The 19711-nt window shown below is 40.7% G+C and overlaps 2 protein-coding genes and 1 non-coding gene across 10 annotated transcripts in view; 1 reads left to right on the top strand and 2 right to left on the bottom strand.

Annotated features, from left to right (window-relative positions):
- Positions 1-3209: 3209 nt before the first annotated feature.
- NUP43 (nucleoporin 43) lies at positions 3210-17628 on the bottom strand. 2 transcript variants are annotated; one of them, XM_054722398.1, is made up of 9 exons: positions 17461-17628; positions 15347-15433; positions 14928-15050; positions 13754-13831; positions 12225-12405; positions 11136-11271; positions 9414-9565; positions 7049-7171; positions 3210-4901 (listed from the first exon to the last, which is right to left on the bottom strand). In XM_054722398.1, the coding sequence occupies exons 1-9, from the start codon at positions 17626-17628 to the stop codon at positions 4672-4674; spliced, it is 1278 nt and encodes a 425-aa protein (XP_054578373.1). In that variant the 3' UTR covers positions 3210-4671. The 2 variants fall into 2 exon arrangements, with proteins under 2 accessions (XP_054578373.1, XP_008157640.1); XM_008159418.3 differs by lacking the exon at positions 17461-17628 and having other exon boundaries at positions 15347-15473.
- On the bottom strand, positions 8233-8339 carry LOC114228958 (U6 spliceosomal RNA). The gene has a single exon (XR_003615061.1). It is a non-coding gene; the product is annotated as a U6 spliceosomal RNA (small nuclear RNA).
- The window catches only part of PCMT1 (protein-L-isoaspartate (D-aspartate) O-methyltransferase), a 34978-nt gene continuing 32871 nt past the window's right edge, over positions 17605-19711 (top strand). For 2 of the 7 annotated variants that reach the window (XR_008557281.1, XM_054722399.1), the window contains exon 1: positions 17606-17855. Coding sequence is in view for 4 of the 7 variants with exons in the window: in XM_054722399.1 (XP_054578374.1) it covers positions 17627-17855 (229 nt within the window). In the remaining 3 variants the exon portion in view is untranslated. Of the gene's footprint in view, positions 17856-19711 lie in introns of all 7 variants that reach the window. The other 5 variants (XM_008159414.3, XM_054722400.1, XR_008557280.1 and 2 more) reach the window with 4 other exon arrangements.

Genomic DNA, 19711 nt, shown 5'->3' on the forward strand with positions numbered 1-19711 from the left:
TACTTTCTGGCACTACAAGATGCTGCGAACTAACTTGTATTATTTCCAAACCCTCCAAGTAGCCCTAGTTCCTTTTATTGGAAAATGGTATTAGAAACCAAATCTGGGGTCTGAGTGTGCTCATTGCTACTCGGGTATCATTGCTTGTATGACCTCTCTGGCAGAGAATTTTAAATTTAAGTTCATTCCATACTATGTGTAGGGGTAAAAACTGTTTGGGTTTGTTATCGCTATTATTTTAGAGTCTAGTATCAAGTACAGTTTAGCTTCATGCATCTATGGCCTGCACAAAAATTGTTTTGACAGTGAATTCATTTCTGGTGGCTTTGTTAAGCTAGACAGCTACTGTCCCCCTAAGTTGTCATGACACTTTGGAATTGAACATTAGTTTATTTTTAATTAATTAAAAAATTTTATGTGATCAGCTAGATTCTAGTCTTTCTCCTTTTTCACCATGCCCATCTCTCCATGGCTTCTTCCCTCTATGTAGAAAAAACCTTCAGACTTTACAGCAGCAGGTAATACAGGTAAAAGCACCTCTATTTTAGTGAAATGTTGAAAATTATTTTGATGCTAAGATGACTGCAGTCCTGGATGTAGCTGCTAGTTGTTCTACATTGCCACTAAATTATTAGTCATGGTTTAGAATGATGCCAATGAAATAGTTTAAACAGTTGCATGTCATAGTTTGGAGCTCCCTAGGGTTCAGATCTATAAAATAAGAACACTGCTATTGCTTCAGACCATCTAATTTATTGAGCGAGATAGCACACCGAAACCATAAGCTTAAATGATACAAACTATGTTAACAGTGAACTTATACACTTCTTGGACAAGATTCTAGAATGGATAATCCATTCTTGTATTTCCACAGTACTATGAAACAGAAGTATAATTCACCAAGGACAAGGAGTGTTTCAATTATGCCAATTTTTGATAGGATAGCTATAGCAGAGATGTTTTCTCAAAATAGTCTTGTGAACAAGAGAAATGGGGCAGAATGTCAACAAATTAGGTTGGTTTATAAATATTTCAATGACTGTAACCAAATACCAGTGATTCATGTGTCACCGATGATTGAGAGGACTCTAGGAGTGGGCTGAAGCACTTCAGTCCATTTAACCTATTTCCTAACTAATGGGATGAGAGTACAGAAAGCATGCTGGATAATTCTGAAAATAATTTGTTTCTCAAGAAAAGATTCCGATGGGATTGTTAATTCTTTCCTATATTGAAATAAAATTTTTCTTCTTAGGACACAAAGAATGGACCCATAGCAAGAATCAAAACCACCTGCATTAACTCAATATGGGAAGTATGGCTTAAGCATATCACATGTAAAAACTTAAGGGTTTAAGTTCGATAGTCAGCAGTCTAATTGAACCAATGTCAGAATTATTCAAATAAACTCACACAGCATTACAAAAGAGTACTGTGCCCAAAATCAGGATAAGATTTCTATCATATTCTCAAATGAGGCCGACACTCCCTGGACAAGTATTCATTTTAGAAGTCTCACTTTAAAGCTGGCCTTTGGAAAATGGGAGTATTTTTTTAAAAAGGAAAACAAGATTAGGATTTAGTTCAGTTTGCACTGAGGCACTGCTTACTATGGGCCAGACATGGTATTAAATATTGTCACTATAACACCCAAACATGGGCTCTGCTCGTAAGCTTGTGGTCCGGTAGAGGGAGAAAGCTGCTTAGCACACTGCTCTAAGCACAATGGGCTTTAGAAATAGAGTACAATTCAGCCCACATTGTCAGAGGTCAGCGAAGGCTTTCTTGAGAAAATGACACCTAAATGGAGTCCAGAAGAGTACGCAGGGTCTAGCCAACTAGGGCAAGAAAGGCTGGGAAGGGAACCTTGCCCTCAAGAAACCAATGAAGGGATAGATTAAGAAGTTTCACCCTAAAGTAGCTATAATATGTAGCTACTTGAATATGAGAATTAAAATTTTTTTGTGGCTCCTGAGGAAAGATGACAAATGGAAGCCTATTTCAATTCAGTATATGAAAAAATCATTTATTTAATGAAACCTTATGGTAAAGTACCCCAACATAATGCAAATTCAATAAATGGATTGTTGATGGGCTTTGTCTCATAGCAGGTTCACACGATCATTTTATTAACCCACAATAACATTATTCTACCGTTTTTTTATAGGACCGTTTTGAGTCCCACTCACATGCTAAAACCCTGCCATCATGGCTGGATCAAATAGAGCTGTCCAAATGGTGAGAGGCTGCACAGAGTATTTTCAGATATATGGATGAGAATTTGTTGGGAATGCTGTGGAAGGGATGATTAGATGTAGACTGGAGATGCCCTAAAGGGCCTCCCACCTCTGAGACCCTGCAGTCCTCAAAAAACCATTTCATAGTTTCATACTAGTAAAAGGCAGTAAATGACAAAGAGGAAATTCATATATTAGTGTTTAATTTATACTACATAAAACTTGTTTCTTATTAATGTAACACTATTCAAATGTGCTTTCTTTTCATATGGTTATAAATACCCTTAAATCAAAGCAAAGCTTGAAACTTAAAAATGTTTCCAGTCCAAGCAAAGCAAAGCTTGAAACTTAAAACTGTTTCCAGTTCCAGCTAATATTTTAAGCCTAGACGTCTGGCTCCTTCCCTCTACCATCATTCACCACAATGACCCAGGGAAATTGTATACATTGCTGCTGGAAACTGGAGAGTGCTAACATGTATGAAACCTTCAGACTTTACAGCAGCAGGTAATACAGGTAAAAGCAGAGGCACAACAAGTGTACCATTTACTGTGCATGGAAAATGTGCCACCAGAGAACTAGCTAGGGTCTTCGACTCAGAGCAAGGTTAGCCTGCTGCCCTAGCTGGTTTGGCTCAGTGGGTATAGTGTCGGCCTGCGGACTGAAGGATCCCGGGTTCAATTCTGGTCAAGGGCACATACTCAGGTTGCAAGCTTGATCTCCAGTAGGGGGCGTGCAGGAAGCAGCCGATCGATGATTCTCTCTTATCATTGATATTTCTATCTTTTTCTCCCTCTCCCTCTCTGAAATCAATAAAATATATATATGTGTATATATATATATATATATATATATATACACTATATATATATATATATATATACACTATATATATATATATATATATATACACTATATATATATATATATACACACACACATATATATATATTTTTTAAGAGGTTAGCCTACTAACGGTAAAGGGAGGGTGCTTGTACTGGATAAAGAGGGACACTGTAGCTTAGGCTGCAGCACAACATTCATACAAATGGAAATAAAAAGTCAAAGGAAAATTCATAGCTATGTTTATATGATTGAACCCATGTGTTTACTGGTAGGGAATGTGCATCTATAAATATGTATTTCATTTTCACAAAACAAATTATATACATTGATGAATAAAAGGAATATAAAAGACTATTAATTGAGGTTATAAGTAGTTAAAATTTGTTTTTCTGTAATGAATTACTTTTGTAATAACAAATTTTTAAAAATTAATCCCAGCAATAACATTATAAACAGATTAAAAATTCTTATCAGCAACATTTTCTTTCCTAATTCTTTAGAATTCAGTCACTAATTACTTTAATGAAACATTTTTGAGCCAAATATATATAAAAAAGCAGATTCATATACATATTCCATTTTTAAATACTGACAAAGAAACAAAAACAAAAAACCCTGAGATAAGGTAGCATAAAATTTTTTGAAAATATTAAGGGAAAGCAAAACTTTACCATAATTACTATTATTGGAATTATAAAGTACATGAACACACTTCATTAATGCATTTAATCTAACACATTATGGAAAGACAATGTCATACTACTGTCTTAAAATACTACGAAGGTCATCATTAACATTTCAAATAAGGATAAAGACAGCAAAATTCTTTACTCTTACCATACAATCACACTAATCTCATACATGCTACCTACCAAATTTTAGTTTCAAAGTCGGCTCACTTATCAATGTCAAATTCTATTTTAATGCATAATGTCCAGTTTGGCAAATTTCAACTACACTGTAAAACTAAACAAAAGCAAAAATCCTTAGGGAAAATGCATTTTCTTTTTTTTTCAAGAAAAATAAAGTTGGGTATAAGCAGTTGATAGAGTTCTGTTCAAACATACTCTATTAAAGGAACCTGTCCAAACATTTTCCCCTTTAAAAAAAATTTGTCAGTTTTTTGTTCTACTCAATTGTTTCTGGAAAAGTTTATTAAAATTATTAAAGACATAAAATGTGAAAGGATTGAAGAAAATATCTGCAATAAAAAGAATTGTTAACACTGGCAAATGCCACATACTGTTGGTAAAAAGGATAGGAACCCGCTGGTGATTTGACAGCTCTCATCAGAAATGAAGAGCAGCTTCCATGAGCTGTCCAGAGGGGGTTTGAAGGCAGTGTATCCATCAACACGAGGATCCCTCTGACATTCTTCCACAAGTTCCCGTTCTGGTGCCATCAGTCACCTAACAGATTCTGCAACTGTTAGAAGAATAGCCAACTAACAAAATCCAAACCTGGGCATTGCCATTAATGACAGTTTACTACAAATTTCACATATTTCAATAATACAAGTTTGCATAGAAGTTGGAATTTGAAAGGTTATTTGTATGTTTTTACCTGATATCTTATAATTATAGTATTTTCATGAAAAAAGTTGTCTAGTAACATAAATTGCTTCTGAATCAGTTCCACAAACAAGACAAGGACCTAAAACATCCAAACTGTTCACAGACAAAGTCCTGTTGGGAAGCAAGCTTGTGATCTCAATCCGGTCTCTCGCAGTTTCAGTGCTGAGCCAGGAGCTTATAAGAGACTGGTGAACATTAGCCTGGTTACTAATGCTATGAGACAAAAACGTACTATTTCTTCCTCCTGGGAGAAAAAAAAAAAAGGGGGAGGGGGGTTAGGGAAATCTTTCAAGACTAATTTTACTAGTATATTAGTGAACATCCAAAATGCTAGTGATATTTTTTAAAGGCGATGACTTAAACTTGTTTAATTCTCAGAATAACAGGTTGATTATTCATGATTACACATCACCATTTTTTACCAAAGGCCTATTCCATGACATTAAAACTCAAATTTCCATGGGATAATATGGACATCAAACTTTAGGCAAAGCAGATTTATGTGGACCCTGTCTTTCTGTTCATTCTTTAATGGAAAGTGTCAGAAATGTAGCAAAATGGCCAGAAGAAACGTAGAATAAGGAAAAAAATAAAATATAGTCAACTTGCTTGAGTTTTTTATTACCCTTTATTTTAAAAGCAGAATTTTAGAACACTACCAGATTATTAACTTTTATCTCTAACAGTGCTCTGTATTTAATATAGAAGTGAAGCAGTATATTTCAGTTTAATCCATTATTTGAAATTTTCTTTCCTCTCAACTTTTTGCCAAATCAAATAAAGACAGATTTCATTTATTCAAAATGTGGCCAAGTAACTATTATGTGCCAGGCTCTATGCTTAAGTGTGGAGAATACAAGGCGAAGTCCCTGATGTCTTCAAGCTTAATGACTAGTAAGGTTTAAATATTGCTGATTCTTTTTAAAAATTATTTTAAAAAAATATTTTTATTGATTTCAGAGGATGGGAGAGGGAGAAAGGGATAGAAACATCAATGAGAGAGAATCATTGATCGGCTGCCTCCTGCACACACCAACCTGGGGATAAAGCCTGCAGCCTGGGCATGTGCCCTGACCAGGAATCAAACCTGTGGCTTCCTGACACACAACCACTAACCACCGGCCAGCAAAATCTTGCTGATTCTTGAAAGCCCAGTCAACTTCCTTCTCTAAGCTTTTGAAGGCAACACTAGTTCATGCTTCTCTCTTCCTTCCAGGAACCCTCAGCACTGTATGTACACCACCAATTAACTGGTTACAATATTTCTTATGATTTAACTTTCCATGCTTCTTTCTCTATAACTATTTTTAATAGGTTGCACAGATTATATTTGTTTTACCCTTTCGCAGTGTCTAATACTGTGCCCTGCAATACTAGACACAGAATATAGTAAATTATTTTATTTCTAGCCTAACAAAGGTTCTTCAAACAGTGAAATTTCAAATGTTAGATAGTGGGGGCAGAGGAGGAAGTAAGTAAAAACCAAATGCTTAGTTAATCCTTAAAGTTACCTTTCTCCATAAATAAAGTTGCACAAACATGCTACATGTTGGGAGGAGGGCAGAGGGGTTGATGTGGGGGAGAGGGGACATCTGTAATACTTTCAATAATAAAGATAAATTTAAAACAAACAAACAAAAAACCAACACTACATGATCTTCAGTCCATACTTCTCCACATTTTTTTCTGGAGAAGTTTTAGATTTCCCCTTGGTTTTTTGTCTTTTACTGCTCCTATATTTTACATCACACTCGAATACTGTGAAATTAACATTATTAGAATCACTGTGATAAATCTCCTACCTGATCTCCCTGCCTCCACTTTTACCATCCCTCTCCCCATAGTCCATTTTCCATACAATAGCCACAGTGACCCTGGCTGGTGTGGCTCAATTGTTTGGAGCATCTTCCCATACACCGAGAGGTCACAGGTTCCATCCCAGGACTAGGTGGAGGCAACCAATACATATTTCTCTTTCACATCAATGTTTCTTTCTCCCCGCCCCCCCCCCCCCCCCCCCCCGCCGCCCTCTTTCTCCTTCCCTCCCTTCCTCCTTCCCTCCCTCTAGACCTGTCTCCCTAAAACCAATAAAACACGCCCTGGCTTGTGTTACTCATTGATTAGAGCATTGCCCCCCTCCCCCCGCGGCCCCCCCCCCCCGCCCCGCTCCCCTTCCCCTCATTCCTGGTCAAGGGCACGCACCTGGGTTTCAGGGTTCGATCCCTGGTCCCAGTCAGGGTGAGTGTGGGAGGCAACCAATTGATATGTCTCTTTCACAGTGATGTTTCTCTCCCCTCCCCTCTGCCCCCTACTTCTACTCTCTCTAAAAATCAATGGAAAAAAATATCCTTGAGGATAAACAAACAAACAAAAACAACAAAAACGTTTTACCCTGGTGAAAGAGTGATGATTTTTCAGGTACATCTGTGGAGGCATCCCAATGCCACAGGGATCCATCTTCAGAACAGGTAAATAGATGATCTGGGTTGGATGGGTGAAAGTGAACTTCCCACACTAAAAGATAAGAACCAAGAAGCTTATGTTGTGCAGATTAAACATTAAAGCCCTATCTATAGGCATCATCTTCCATTAATCTCCATCACACATCTTCGAACCCCAAGTCTGTGAAAAAAATCAAAGGCTTCAGAATTAAGCCATACTATAACTCTTCATACTATAGATAGGATAAAGAAGCCAAGTAAACCTACATGTGTATTGGGCCAGCAAAATAATAAAAATATGTGCTAATCATTTGACTTATTACCTTTTGTTTAAATGTTAAAGTATGGCAATGGAATAATTCTGAAAAAATGTTTCTAAAAATTAGTTTAGTTTAGGTTCTCTTATTTTCAGTTCCTGTGTCATTAACGTATGCAGGTTATATTACTAGAAAGACTGAGAGAGAAGACCATAAAAGTAATATACAAATGAAATTCAAAGAGGCAGAGTCCAATCTGGTGCATGCCAGGACTCTGAACACTTTTCTTCTGTATCACAGAAATAGCTACTAGCTCCCAGCAAACCAAACCTGGGAATGCTTTAGGAATCTGGGGTCCAGTTTCAGATGCAAGGCTTTTAAGAAGCCAATTTGGGACTGAGGACTCCTCAAGCTCTAAACTTTATGAGAACATTGTGTGCCCACAGACATCTGGGACCCAATGTCTGGCCAGGGTGCCTTATGAAGGTCTCTGCAGCATGCAGATACAACAGGTAGTCTGTGGACAACGGTTTTGTGATTCTGGGTCAGGAGACCTTAAAAAGGCAGCATATAAACAAAATTTTAAAAAGACGAAAAGAAAAAAGGGGGGGGGGGGGGGTAGCATAGAAAGTGCCTGAGGTGTGACATAAAAAGTGCAAGGCACATGTTTGCAAGCTGGTAATTTTCATTCCGACATTACCACAATTAAACATCATGTCACAAACCATAAAAAGGTCACCTTCCTTAGCAGGAAAGGAATGTGTTCTGGGTGACTCCCTGTATAAAGTGCATTACTACTGCTTAACTAAAACAAAGTGAAACAAAACAACCCACAGAGCCACAAACAAATGCCCAAATACAGATTCTTTAGTTTTAAAAAAATATGGAACGCTTCACAAATTTTCGTGTCCTCCTCGCGCAGGGGCCATGCTAATCTTCTCTGTATCGTTCCAATTTTAGTATATGTGCTGCTGAAGTGAGCACCAAATATAGATTATTTATTTATTTTCAAATTAGAAAACAAAGCTCCACAAAACATCTACTTCATTTCTAGCCAAGAGTCAGGATAAATTTGAGGTAATACATTACAATACACTACACTTGCATGTTTACTGCCTAACAATATAGTTAAAAAGGGGCTAAGTTATAAGGGCTTGGTAAGTTAAATAACAGTTAAAACGGGACTGGAAAGAAGAGATCTGAAAATTTGTAATTCTACTACTACTGTGTTAGCCAACATCAGACTCTATGAGAGCATACCCTATTCCTTTTTATTCATTTATTTTCCTGGGCACAACTATAAATGGAAGAGACAAAAACTTTTCTATCCTTTTATTTGCTTTATCTTAAATATAATCTTAAAAGCCATTTATCTTTCCAAGGTAATAAGGTGAAACTTATTAAACAGAAATTGCAATACTAGTATAACGTTTGTCCTTTTGTACTTTTATTCGAGTTGAATACAGTTGACTGGAGCACAGTCCATACACCAAAAAGGTTGGCAGGTTTGATTCCCAGTCAGGGTGCACAAGGGAGGCAACTGATTGATGGTTCCCTCTCATATTGAGGTTTCTCTCTCTCCCTCCCTCCCTTCCTCTCTCTAAAATCAAAAAACATATCCTTGGGTAAGGATTAAAAACAAGATTTCTGTTCAGCCTAAAAAATCCCCCATCAATTTTCATTCTGACAGTTACCACAATTAAACATTATGTCTCTCCTCCTCCCTTTCACTCTGTCTAAAAGTCAATGGGAAAAATATCCTTGCGTGAGGATTAACAAAAAATTAAAATCAATAAAAACATACTTTTAAAAAATTACCATAAAAAAATAAGTACATAAAGATGAACAAAAGCAGGCTAATTACTGTGGTTTTGGATACAATGAAACATATTAAAGAACTAAATGTCAAATAAAAAGAGATAAGTTCATTATTACATATTTATACAATTCAGCAAAAGCTATGATGCAAGACAATCCATATGTACCATTACGGAGAGCTGTTTACAGTGTATCATATAACTCACCCAACAAAAACGTACGTATCTCCGTAACACTTACTTTCAGCTTCGTGAGCCTTCAGCAGAGACACAGGCATAGTACCTTGTCTAACATCCCAAATACTCAACATTCCATCCTGGCCACCAGTAGCTACAACATGCTGCTGGTTGGGATGCCTATCAACACAGTGGAGTGGCACTCGGTCACCAGTCCTTTTATGGGAGATACAATAAAATCAAATGTTGTAAAGGATACTTACTTTGTATAACCCAAGAAACATGTTTCATTCTAGTAACTAAATGATAATTTGTGGCTAGAGCTGCTGGCTGAATTTAAACCATGTCCAAAAACCGACTACATTAAAATATACTTCTGCCCTAGCTGGTGTGGCTCAGTAGATAGAGGGTCGGCCTGCCAACCAAAGGATTCTGGGTTCGATTCCAGTCAAGGGCACGTACCTTGGTTGCAGGCTTTTCCCTGGCCCAGACCCTGGTCGGGACATGTGCAGGAGGCAACCAATTGATGTTTCTCTGTCTTTCCCCCTCTCTTCCACTCTCTAAAAAAATCAATGGAAAAATATCCTCGGGTGAGGATTAACCAAAAAAATAAATGAATGAATAATACACACACACACACACACACACACACACACACACTATTAGAAATTGGGGGAGGGGATGTTTAAAGGCCAAAGTTATTCATTCTCTCTTCAATTTGAAAGGCATAGGGAGCAAGATAATCTGATGGAATGATGTGCAAAACACATTTCCATTTCTTGGCTTTTAAAAACATTAGAGCATAAGCCTGTGTGGTGCAGTTGGTTGAAGTCATCTTGTACACCAAACAGTCTCAGGTTTGATTCCCAGTCAGGGCACAATTGTGGGCTCAATCCCTGGGTCAGGGTGAGTATGGGAGGCAACTGATCAATGTTTTTCTCTCACATTGATGTTCATTTCTCTCTCTCTTCTCTCTTCCCCTCTCTCCAAAATCAATAAAATACATATCCTCAGGTGAAGATTAAAAGAAAAAAACAAAAACCTGGGATTTTATTTTTCTCCCAATCATAGCTAGAGTATTATACTCACTATTTAAAAAAAATATTTTATTGATTTTTTTTTTTTTTTTACAGAGAGGAAGGGAGAAGGATAGTTAGAAACAGATGAGAGAGAAACATCTATCAGCTGCCTCCTGCACACTTCCTAGTGGGGAAGTGCCCGCAACCAAGGTACATGCCCTTGACAGGAATCGAACCTGGGACCCTTCAGTCCGCAGGCCGATGCTCTATCCACTGAGCCAAACCGGTTAGGGCAGTGGTCGGCAAACTCATTAGTCAACAGAGCCAAATATCAACAGTACAATGATTGAAATTTCTTTTGAGAGCCAAATTTTTTAAACTTAAACTTCTTCTAACGCCACTTCTTCAAAATAGACTCGCCCAGGCCGTGGTATTTTGTGGAAAAGCCACACTCAAGGGGCCAAAGAGCCGCAGTTTGCCGACCATGGGGTTAGGGCTATACTCACTATTAATAGAATTATTTGATGAGCAAAAATAAATTCCCCATTAAATAATATAAACTTCAAGGAGATAAAGACTCTGAATCATATACCAAATACTTACTAAATGCAGCATGGCAGTATCAAACCCATCAAATTATACTTGTTTTATCAAATTTAAATAGGGGTTATTCTCTTAAAATGCAATATGGTTTAAAGTCAATTACTATAAATGATTGAACAAATTAATTTTGCATTACACTACTGAAATTACAAATCAAAACTTACAGTGATAATATTTGAGAGGGCTCATTTCCTTGTTGTCTGAAATCCCATATTTTTAATTGTCCAATTGAATTTACTGTAAGAATCTCAGGAGTTCGAAGGAAGGTTACAGCATGCAGTGTACTGCTATCTGCATTTTCTACAAATTAAGAAAACAGCAGTGTAGGTTAATGGGTCCCCCTGTGCCATGAAAATCTTAAATCATGTTCTTTTTTAAAATTATTATTTTTCTATTTTTTAAATGGCATTCTTTTTATGGAAATATTACATAGGTCTAGTGAAATTTTAAATAGGTCAGTTTAATTTCTATAAAAATGTACAGTCTTATTCTGCTGACTCAAATTCATCTTTCCTCACCAACTAATTCTCATCTCTGTGAAGTCCTTCCTGATGGTTATATGGTCCTTTCCTTCCTCCTACAGTACTTAAGCTTAAGCCATATAATACAGCAAACTTTGTCACACTCCTCCAAACTGCCACCAGGCAATGGTTCTTAAACAAGTGGTGCTTCTCAGAACTAAAATTGATCATAAACCAGGTCAAACGCTGATTCATGAGCACAATCCATAGAGGTTCTGATTCAGGTCTAGGTTGGTGGGCTATTAAAAATCTCCTCAGGCAAGTCTTTGTGAAACATAGAGAACTACTACACTAGAATAATCCTTCTAAATGACAATAGGGAGTATATTACCAGCTTACTCAAACATTTTCACCAGCTCCTTAGTTGTCCACCCAACAGAATGTAATCTCAATGGCTATGCATTAGACTCTTCACAACCTGGCCACAATTTCCCTTCCTTGCTTTCTCTCACCTCTCCTATATAAATATATAGTCAAAACACTCTTTCTGTCATTCTCTAATTGGCCCTATCAAGCCTCCACACTATTCCCCTTGTCTGGTATGCCATCTTTTAGTTATTTATGTCTAGAACCTTGATTAAATTAACTGCCACTTGCCCCTCAATTCTTTATCCAATAACCCACTCCAGCCAAATATCCTCATAAAGGGATTCTGCTTTGTACATTTCTATATCCCTGAGACGCCTAGCACTGTACCTATTTAGCACAAGATGGGTGCTCAATTTTTCTTACCTATAGTTCTCACGGCTTCCTTATGATCAACTCTGAAGAGATTTATTCGACCATCTTCTCCAACTGTGACAATCTCTGGGCTGTTGCACACAACACCTGTGCATGGTGCACTGCTACAGGAAGGACTGCCTGGACCCGTGTGGTAGTGAGCTGTTGTCCATTGCTGGCTGACTGACAGAGTCTAGGAGTCAGAAATGAAGATATAATCCATCAAAGCAAAATTCTAAAAAACTAGCACTTTTCCCCAACTAAAAAAGTGTTTTAAAAGTTTCTAACACTCTTCTAGGAAATAATTCTCTCCTTTTTCCTTTGTATTTCCAAATACGAAAGTTTAGAACCTACTTCCATCAAAGCTCAATATACAATGGATTAGATTCTAAAGGAACACTGTCCAAAAATATCCCAAACTTATTTCAAACTAAAGAAATGGTTTTTAGGTATCTGGTAGTAGTGTGTTCAAAAGCAACTTTAAATTCTTTTTTAAATTATTTTTATTGATTTCAGAGAGGAAGTGAGAAATAGAAACATCAATTATGAGAATCACTGATCAGCTGCATCCTGCATGCCCCCTGCTAGGGATGAGCCCACAACCTGGGCAGGTGACCTGACCAGGAATGGAACTGTGACCTTCTGGTTCAAAAGTCAAAGCTCAACCACTGAGCCACACCTGCTAAGCAAAGCAACTTTAAATTCTTTAGGGCATTGGCCTAAGTAATAAATCTCTATAGAGCTTTCTAAATTGTTCCATCAGGAAAAACAGTAAGAGCTTGGTCTTATACTTACTAGGCATGCTTATAAGGAAGGTGACCTTTATTAATTCCAAAATCTAAATAAGCACTCTCTTCCAGGAACTTAAAACTGTTACTACAAGTGAGGCCATTGTGAAGGATGGCCCTCACCACTATGCAGTGAAGATCAGCATTCTTGGGCTTTAGTACACAAGACAGACATCAATAAAATGTCAGTGGTGATGGAAGGAGACTTGGCTTGGGGTGATGAACACACAATACAATGTACAAATGATGTACTGTAGAACTATACAACTGAAACCCGTACAAATTTTTTAACCAATGTCACCCCAATGAATTCAATTTTTAAAAAGGGGAAAAAAATAAAAAAATGTTAAGTCTTCATACAGTGTATCCCCTCTTCTAATTAAAATCGAGATTCTAGCCACAGAAGCAAAGTAGCTGTTCCTATTCTAATTCATGATATCTGAGCTAGAAGGTTCTCTTTCTTCCAAGTCCAGAGTAAGAACTTAAAAAGAGAATTACAGAAAAGTGACTTGCCAGATACTATATTGTTAGATCCAAATGAACAGAATTTAAGACTATCCAATTTCAATAAAAGTTCACGCAAACATAGCTCTAGAGTTAATCTACTAAAAGATGGGTAAGGTGACAATTTTTCTCCTGCATGTTTTGAGATTATAAAATCTTATTATTTGTGTCATTATTAAGTACAGTCTTCTTTAAGCATTCCTAAACATAATTAAAATACAAATTCAGTTTCAAACAGCATTTCTTTACCTGGTTGTTGGGATGGTGAAGGAAAACTGTTACACATCCTGTTGATGAAGCAGCTACGATTCTTTCCTGGTCGAAAAACTAAGTAGAAAATTCCTGATTGTTAACAGACTCGGAAATATCAATAGGGAGAAAGCTCATTTGCTTATCTTAATTAGCAGTGATAACAACTTTAAAATGCAAAGAGCCTATAAATGCTAAGCAAATAAAATGTGATGATAAATCTGAAAGTCAAAACTCCTATTCAAATAAAAGTATTTTTGTGAAGAAAAAGTAAACTATTTCCTCCCCCTAAACTAATTAATCTATAATTGATTTAATTAATTTTGGACCACTACCATAAAGCTTTAGAAAAGGACCATTCCCACGGTTAGGCAACCTTCTATAGAAGAAAATGCAGGGACTTAAAGTCAGGCAGACCTAGGATTTGAACACTTAATTCCATCCCACCGATTAATAATTGCCTCGAGACCTTGGCCAAGTTAAACTTTCTAAGCTCAGGTACACCTTTACAAGGGGAGAACTAATCCCTACTAAGGAGGTTGTGAAAATTCAAAGAGCAAAATCAAGTAAATTCCCTTTCAGAGCATTCCTCATATAGTATGTGTTCAAAAGATCTTCGCGTCAGTTTTCTCATTGATAAAACAGATAACAATACTTGATTCACAAGCAAGCAATGAGAATTAACTTATGTGAAATTCCCAAAACAGAGCTTGGCACACAGAAGATAGTCAATTTTTTAAAGCTAAGATTAAATCCACATCCCTTGCCCTGGTCCTGATTCTGTCATCGATTAGGCTATATGGTCGCACATCATAACCTACAGAGAATTCAGTTTCCTGTGAACCCGGGTGAGGCTAGGCACACGTTAAGGCCCTTTGCATCTCTAAATGTATTCCTCTCCTTATTTTTTTAATATATTTTTTATTGACTTTTTTACAGAGAGGAAGAGAGAGGGATAGAGAGTTAGAAACATCGATCAGCTGCCTCCTGCACCACCACCCGCCCCCCCCACCCCCGCACTGGGGATGTGCCCGCAACCAAGGTACATGCCCTTGACTGGAATCGAACCTGGGACCCTTGAGTCCGCAGGCCGACGCTCTATCCACTGAGCCAAACCGGTTTCGGCTCCTCTCCGTTTTTAAACACTTAGCTTTTGGATACCACACAGACTTACTTGCAAATCCATAACGTCACCGTAGTGCCTGGTACCGCACAATAACTGATGGTCTCCTTCAAAGCCTCCATCAGAGCCCAAGTTCCCCAAGTCTCCAACAGACCACAACAAAACACGATTTTCCTGTAAAGCAGAAAAGTTTTATCTGGAGAGGTCTACGTTAGACTCCCGAAAATTAAAACCTGCATTGCCTTCCAGCAATCTTGCTTTCAAAGCAGCTCAGATTAACGAGGGGAGTTTTGAGCACACCGTCGATGGTTCGGAGGCACGGGGCAACCGAGCCCGAGACGGGGACGCGGGGGACGGAGAAAGGCGACGGGATCCAGGAGGCGAGAGAATTCGCGGCGGGGGCCAGCAGCTAGGGAGGGAGACGGCAGGGGCTCCAGGGCCCGGGGTGGGTGGTGGTGGGGATGCGCTACCTCGTTGTCCCAAGAGCCCGTAGCGAAGGTCTCCGCGGTCTGCAAACTCCCCGAAGGTACCGGTCGCCAGCGGGTTTTGCTGATTTTCTGAGACACAAACTTAGCATAAATTCCCTCCATGCCGAAATGCCCCGCAATACAGCAAGCTGCACGGCGCGCGCCACTCAATTCCGCCTCTTCCCGCGGAGCCCTGATTGGGCGGGCCTTACGGTGGCCGCGGAGGGCCAATTCTCTCCCGCCGCAGGGCGGACACCACCAGCCCTCCCTCTCCTAAGAGTTTAGGAGCAGGTCCTCGTACTGTACGATCTGCTCCTAAATCTGCAAAATCGGGTAGGAACACTGACTCAACGCATTTGTGCAAAAACTGTGCAATGTAAAACAAATTTAAGAGCAAAAACAAAGCAAAATCAAGTAAGAGAAACCACCTGGTAGCTACGTCTGAGCATTGTTTTACATTTCACCGTGCATAGACTTAAATTCTCACGGAAGTACATCCCATCAACATACCAACTTCCTATTCTAAACTACTCCCTCTTTGTTTCCCAAATAAATCCTTTGCTTTAAAGTTAACACACACTGTCAGTGTCTACAGTTGGAATTCTGAAGACTCCAGTTCTAATTTTGAGGACCATTGCCTAGTTATGTAACCTTCTTCAATTCATTTATGTGTATAATTAAGAATGAGTTTTGATACGTAGCGTTGATGACCAGAAATCCGTGCTGTAGGTTCCTTCTATACTTTTGATTACACCTTTAATACCCTTTTATTCCTCTCTTCTTAGAATCCTACCCATCTTTCCAGGACCTGTTCCTTCCCATATCTTTTCCTGATTAGCCCATGATCTATCTAAATAAAAGAGAACTTTATATTTAGGCCACTAATAGCACTTAAATTTTTCCCTCTGTTGCTAGTTTTCTTTTGATGCAGATCCCCAATTGGAATGTAAATCCTATTGCATACAAGAGGTATGACTTACTCAACTTTAAAAAAAATCTCCTTTATACAATATTCATAATGGTGTGTTGGTTGTCAGCTTTAGAGAGATACCAGGACTTACTGAAGATTGCTTTTGTTTTGTTTTAAATGGAAGACCATCAGGAAATAACAGAAATGAAATGGATAACTATTAGTCCCAAACTGACGATTTTATTCCTATTTTGAAGTAAAGAACACCGTTTTGAGTGTGGTTTCATTTATGGTAATAGAATCCCAGAAAACAGGTAATGTATATTTCGGATTGGAAGTAGGCTGAGTATCACCTATGACAAAACCTCGTGAGAATTAGAATTTGAAAATTGTTGACACAATAGCATAAATGTCTTGACATAGCTTTTTCTTCCTTAAAAATTTGTTGGGCTAAACGATGATTGGATTCTGTCACCTTCAGTTCTGATTAGGAGTCAGCAAGTTCCCTTTAGGGTTCTCGCTCATTGTCTTGCACAGCTGACAGCTATAAAGCTGGTGTCTAGTCTAACGGCATAATTTGTGAGGCTTTATTTGCTGAAAACGCACACTTGTGTTGGGAGAAGAACACATTCCACAGAGGATACTGTGGTATTTTTAACCATTTACATTGCTCTAACAAGTAAAGCATTCCCCACGCGCCCCCCTATCCCACCCCCTCACCCCCCACACACCCATATGTCACGGTATTCTTCCACTTTCTCTGAATCTGTGCTTTAGGATCTCAAAAGTCTCTGCTAACCAAACACTGATGCACTTGTCACAAAGCCAGAGGCCGGAGAACTCGGGTTAAAGGGAGCCTTTGCTCTCCGGTGCTTCTATGAAGATTATTCAGGCTCCACCGCAGGGAACTCGGACTCGAATCAACCTAAATATCAGTCCACAGGGTTGGGTGAGGCAGGATGGAGAAAGCCCACCATCCAACAATCTGAACAGCTATAGGAGCAGCCCCGCGGCTCGCAACAGCTGACCCATCGGCGACCGCAGAGCCACCAGCAGCGGAGGAACCAGACCGGCCCCGCCATCCCGCCACCGCGCGCGGGGTGAGCGGAGCCGCAGCCAGGCACGCGCCGGGGCCCACCCTGCCTGGCCGCGGGGCACACCCCGCAGGGAGGCGGCCTGCAGCCCGAGGCCCCATCCAGGGACGCACCGCAGCGGCGGCCGCGCTGACACTGCCTCGCCCAGCCTCGGCTCCCCGGGAGCCGCCGCAGCCCGACCGGCGCGGGCCGCGCAGCTCCAGGCCACCCCCGCCCGCGGCCCCACCCAGCCGCACCCTAGACCGCGCTGCATCACAGAGCGCATGCGTGTCGCGGGGCATGCCGGGAGCGCGCAGTGGCGGCAGCGGCGGCGACGGCACTCACAGCGGCGGCAACAGCGGGGACGCGAGCGGGGCGGTGACCGTGTGGGAGGTGGTCTCACTCTTGGGGAAGCTGCTGGGCACCGTCGCCGCGCTGAAGGTGGTCCTGTACCTGCTCCGGGTGTGCCTAGCGATGGCCTGGAAATCCGGCGGCGCCAGCCACTCGGAGCTAATCCACAACCTTCGCAGTAAGTGCCACCCCCGCCGGGTGTGGGGCCGCTGGGGCAGGCCAGGCCTCGACCCGGTTCCCCGGGGCCGTCGGGAAGGTGTCCCCCGCCTTGCCCGCTGGAGGGCTTCCGCGCAGGGTGGCACCAGTCGTCCCCGAACGGCGTGCGCTTGCGATCGCGTCCCCCGGGACCTGTCACTCATCGGCGACGTGGACGGGAAGGAGAGGGAGAGAGAGAGAGAGAGAGCTCCCAGCCGCTGCCGGCGGGGCCAGGGCCGGCGTCTCCCCGGAAGCCTGGGGGAGGGGGCGCGGTGCAGGTGGTGGGGCTGTCACTCGAGTCCACCCGCTGCTTGTTGGGGTTTGGCGGGCGAGGGGCGTGCACTTAGGGTGGGGGGGTGTTAGCTGGGCCTCCCAGAGACGGAGGGAACCCCACCCTGGCCCCTCGCGTCTTCTCGTCTTCCTCCTCCATGACCGACCTCGCTGCGAGCTCTCTCCTACCCTTCCTCCCCCGCCCTCCGTTTTTTCCTCTGGAGGGAGATGCCGCGGTCTGATACCGGCCCGGGGAGGGAGGGGAGGAGGAGAGAGGACTGTCATTGCGGGTGCTGGGAGAAATTCCCGGGGCGGCTGTCCAGTGGACAGCTTCGTGGGGGGCCGAGGAGGAACGAATCAGGGGATGATGTTCCCGAGAGACCGGTATTTCAGGAGCCTTTAGAGATCCTGAGGTTTCTGGAGACCATTGTGTGGGGGGGATGTTCTAACTTCTTTCAGGACTGCCATATGCTTTGAAAGCCTTGTGTGGAAGTTTTCTTTATGTCATTCTCTTTAGTTACTGTATTCCTTCCTCTGATGGTAATTTTAAGGTGGGACGGGCGCTGTGTCACTTTCTTTTTTTAAATATAGCGTTGCCTTGGCTCAGTGGTTGAGCGTGGACCTATGAACCTGGAGGTCAGGGATCGATTCCGTTCGCAGCACCTGCCGGGGTTGTGGGCTTGATCCCCAGTCTGGGGCGTGCAGGAAGCAGCCCATCATGATTCTCTCTCTTCCTCTTTCTTCCTCTCTGAAATAAATAAAAGTATTTTTTTTAAAGAGAGAAGTAAAAAGTTAATGTTAAACAACAACAACAACAAATACAGTGTCGCCGTCTGGTGGGGAGATCTGGATGGAGGACTCTCACTCTAGTTAGAATTTATTTCACTCTCTTTGCCACTAACTTTGCAAGTAATCATATCCTGATTTGTGGTATTTTTAATTGCCATAGGTTATTTAGCTTATTATGTATTTGTCACGTTTCCCAATTCAATTTGTAACCTCTGGGACTTTTAATAATATATATCTGAATCCACTCAAAGAACTTAAAAATATATATCTGAATCTACTCAAAGAACTTAATACTCATTTCTTTTTTTCAAAAATTCCAATTAAATGTACATTATATGCTTGGTTTTGTGCTGGGAATACCGGGATGAGTGAGAGAAATAACACTATCTGGCACACGGTTAGTACTTAATATTAGCCATTTGACGTTTAAAAAAAATGTTTTTATTGATTCCTAGAGAGAGAGGGAGGGAGAGGGAGAGATAGAAACATCAGTGGGAGAGAAACGTGGATTGGCTGCCTCCTGCACATCTCCTACTGGGGATGGAGCCTGCAACCCTGACATGTGCCCTGACGGGGAATTGAAACAGTGACCTCCTGGTTTATGGGTGAGCCCTCAACCACCGGGCCACACCGGCTGGTTAGTCATTTGACTTTTAAAAAAAGAGTATTTAAAACTTGGAAATTGTGGCCTTCGTGTTTAGTAATGGAGAATGTTTAGATTTTAAAACTCTGCCAAGCATTGTCAGTATTCACTTTATGGAAGAATATTTGATAGAAAGT

This window comes from Eptesicus fuscus, chromosome 10 (genome assembly GCF_027574615.1).
Source record: "Eptesicus fuscus isolate TK198812 chromosome 10, DD_ASM_mEF_20220401, whole genome shotgun sequence".
Lineage (NCBI taxonomy): Eukaryota > Metazoa > Chordata > Mammalia > Chiroptera > Vespertilionidae > Eptesicus > Eptesicus fuscus.

Excerpts from the sequence above, each read along its gene's own strand:
- NUP43 (XM_054722398.1), bottom strand. The coding sequence starts at position 17,628 with ATGCCCCGCGACACGCATGCGCTCTGTGATGCAGCGCGGTCTAGGGTG. Across the intron at positions 13,832-14,927 it reads GTGACGTTATGGATTTGCAA|TTTTTCGACCAGGAAAGAAT; the intron begins GTAAGTCTGTGT and ends TTTTCTACTTAG. Across the intron at positions 11,272-12,224 it reads GGAAGCCGTGAGAACTATAG|AAAATGCAGATAGCAGTACA; the intron begins GTAAGAAAAATT and ends CTTAATTTGTAG.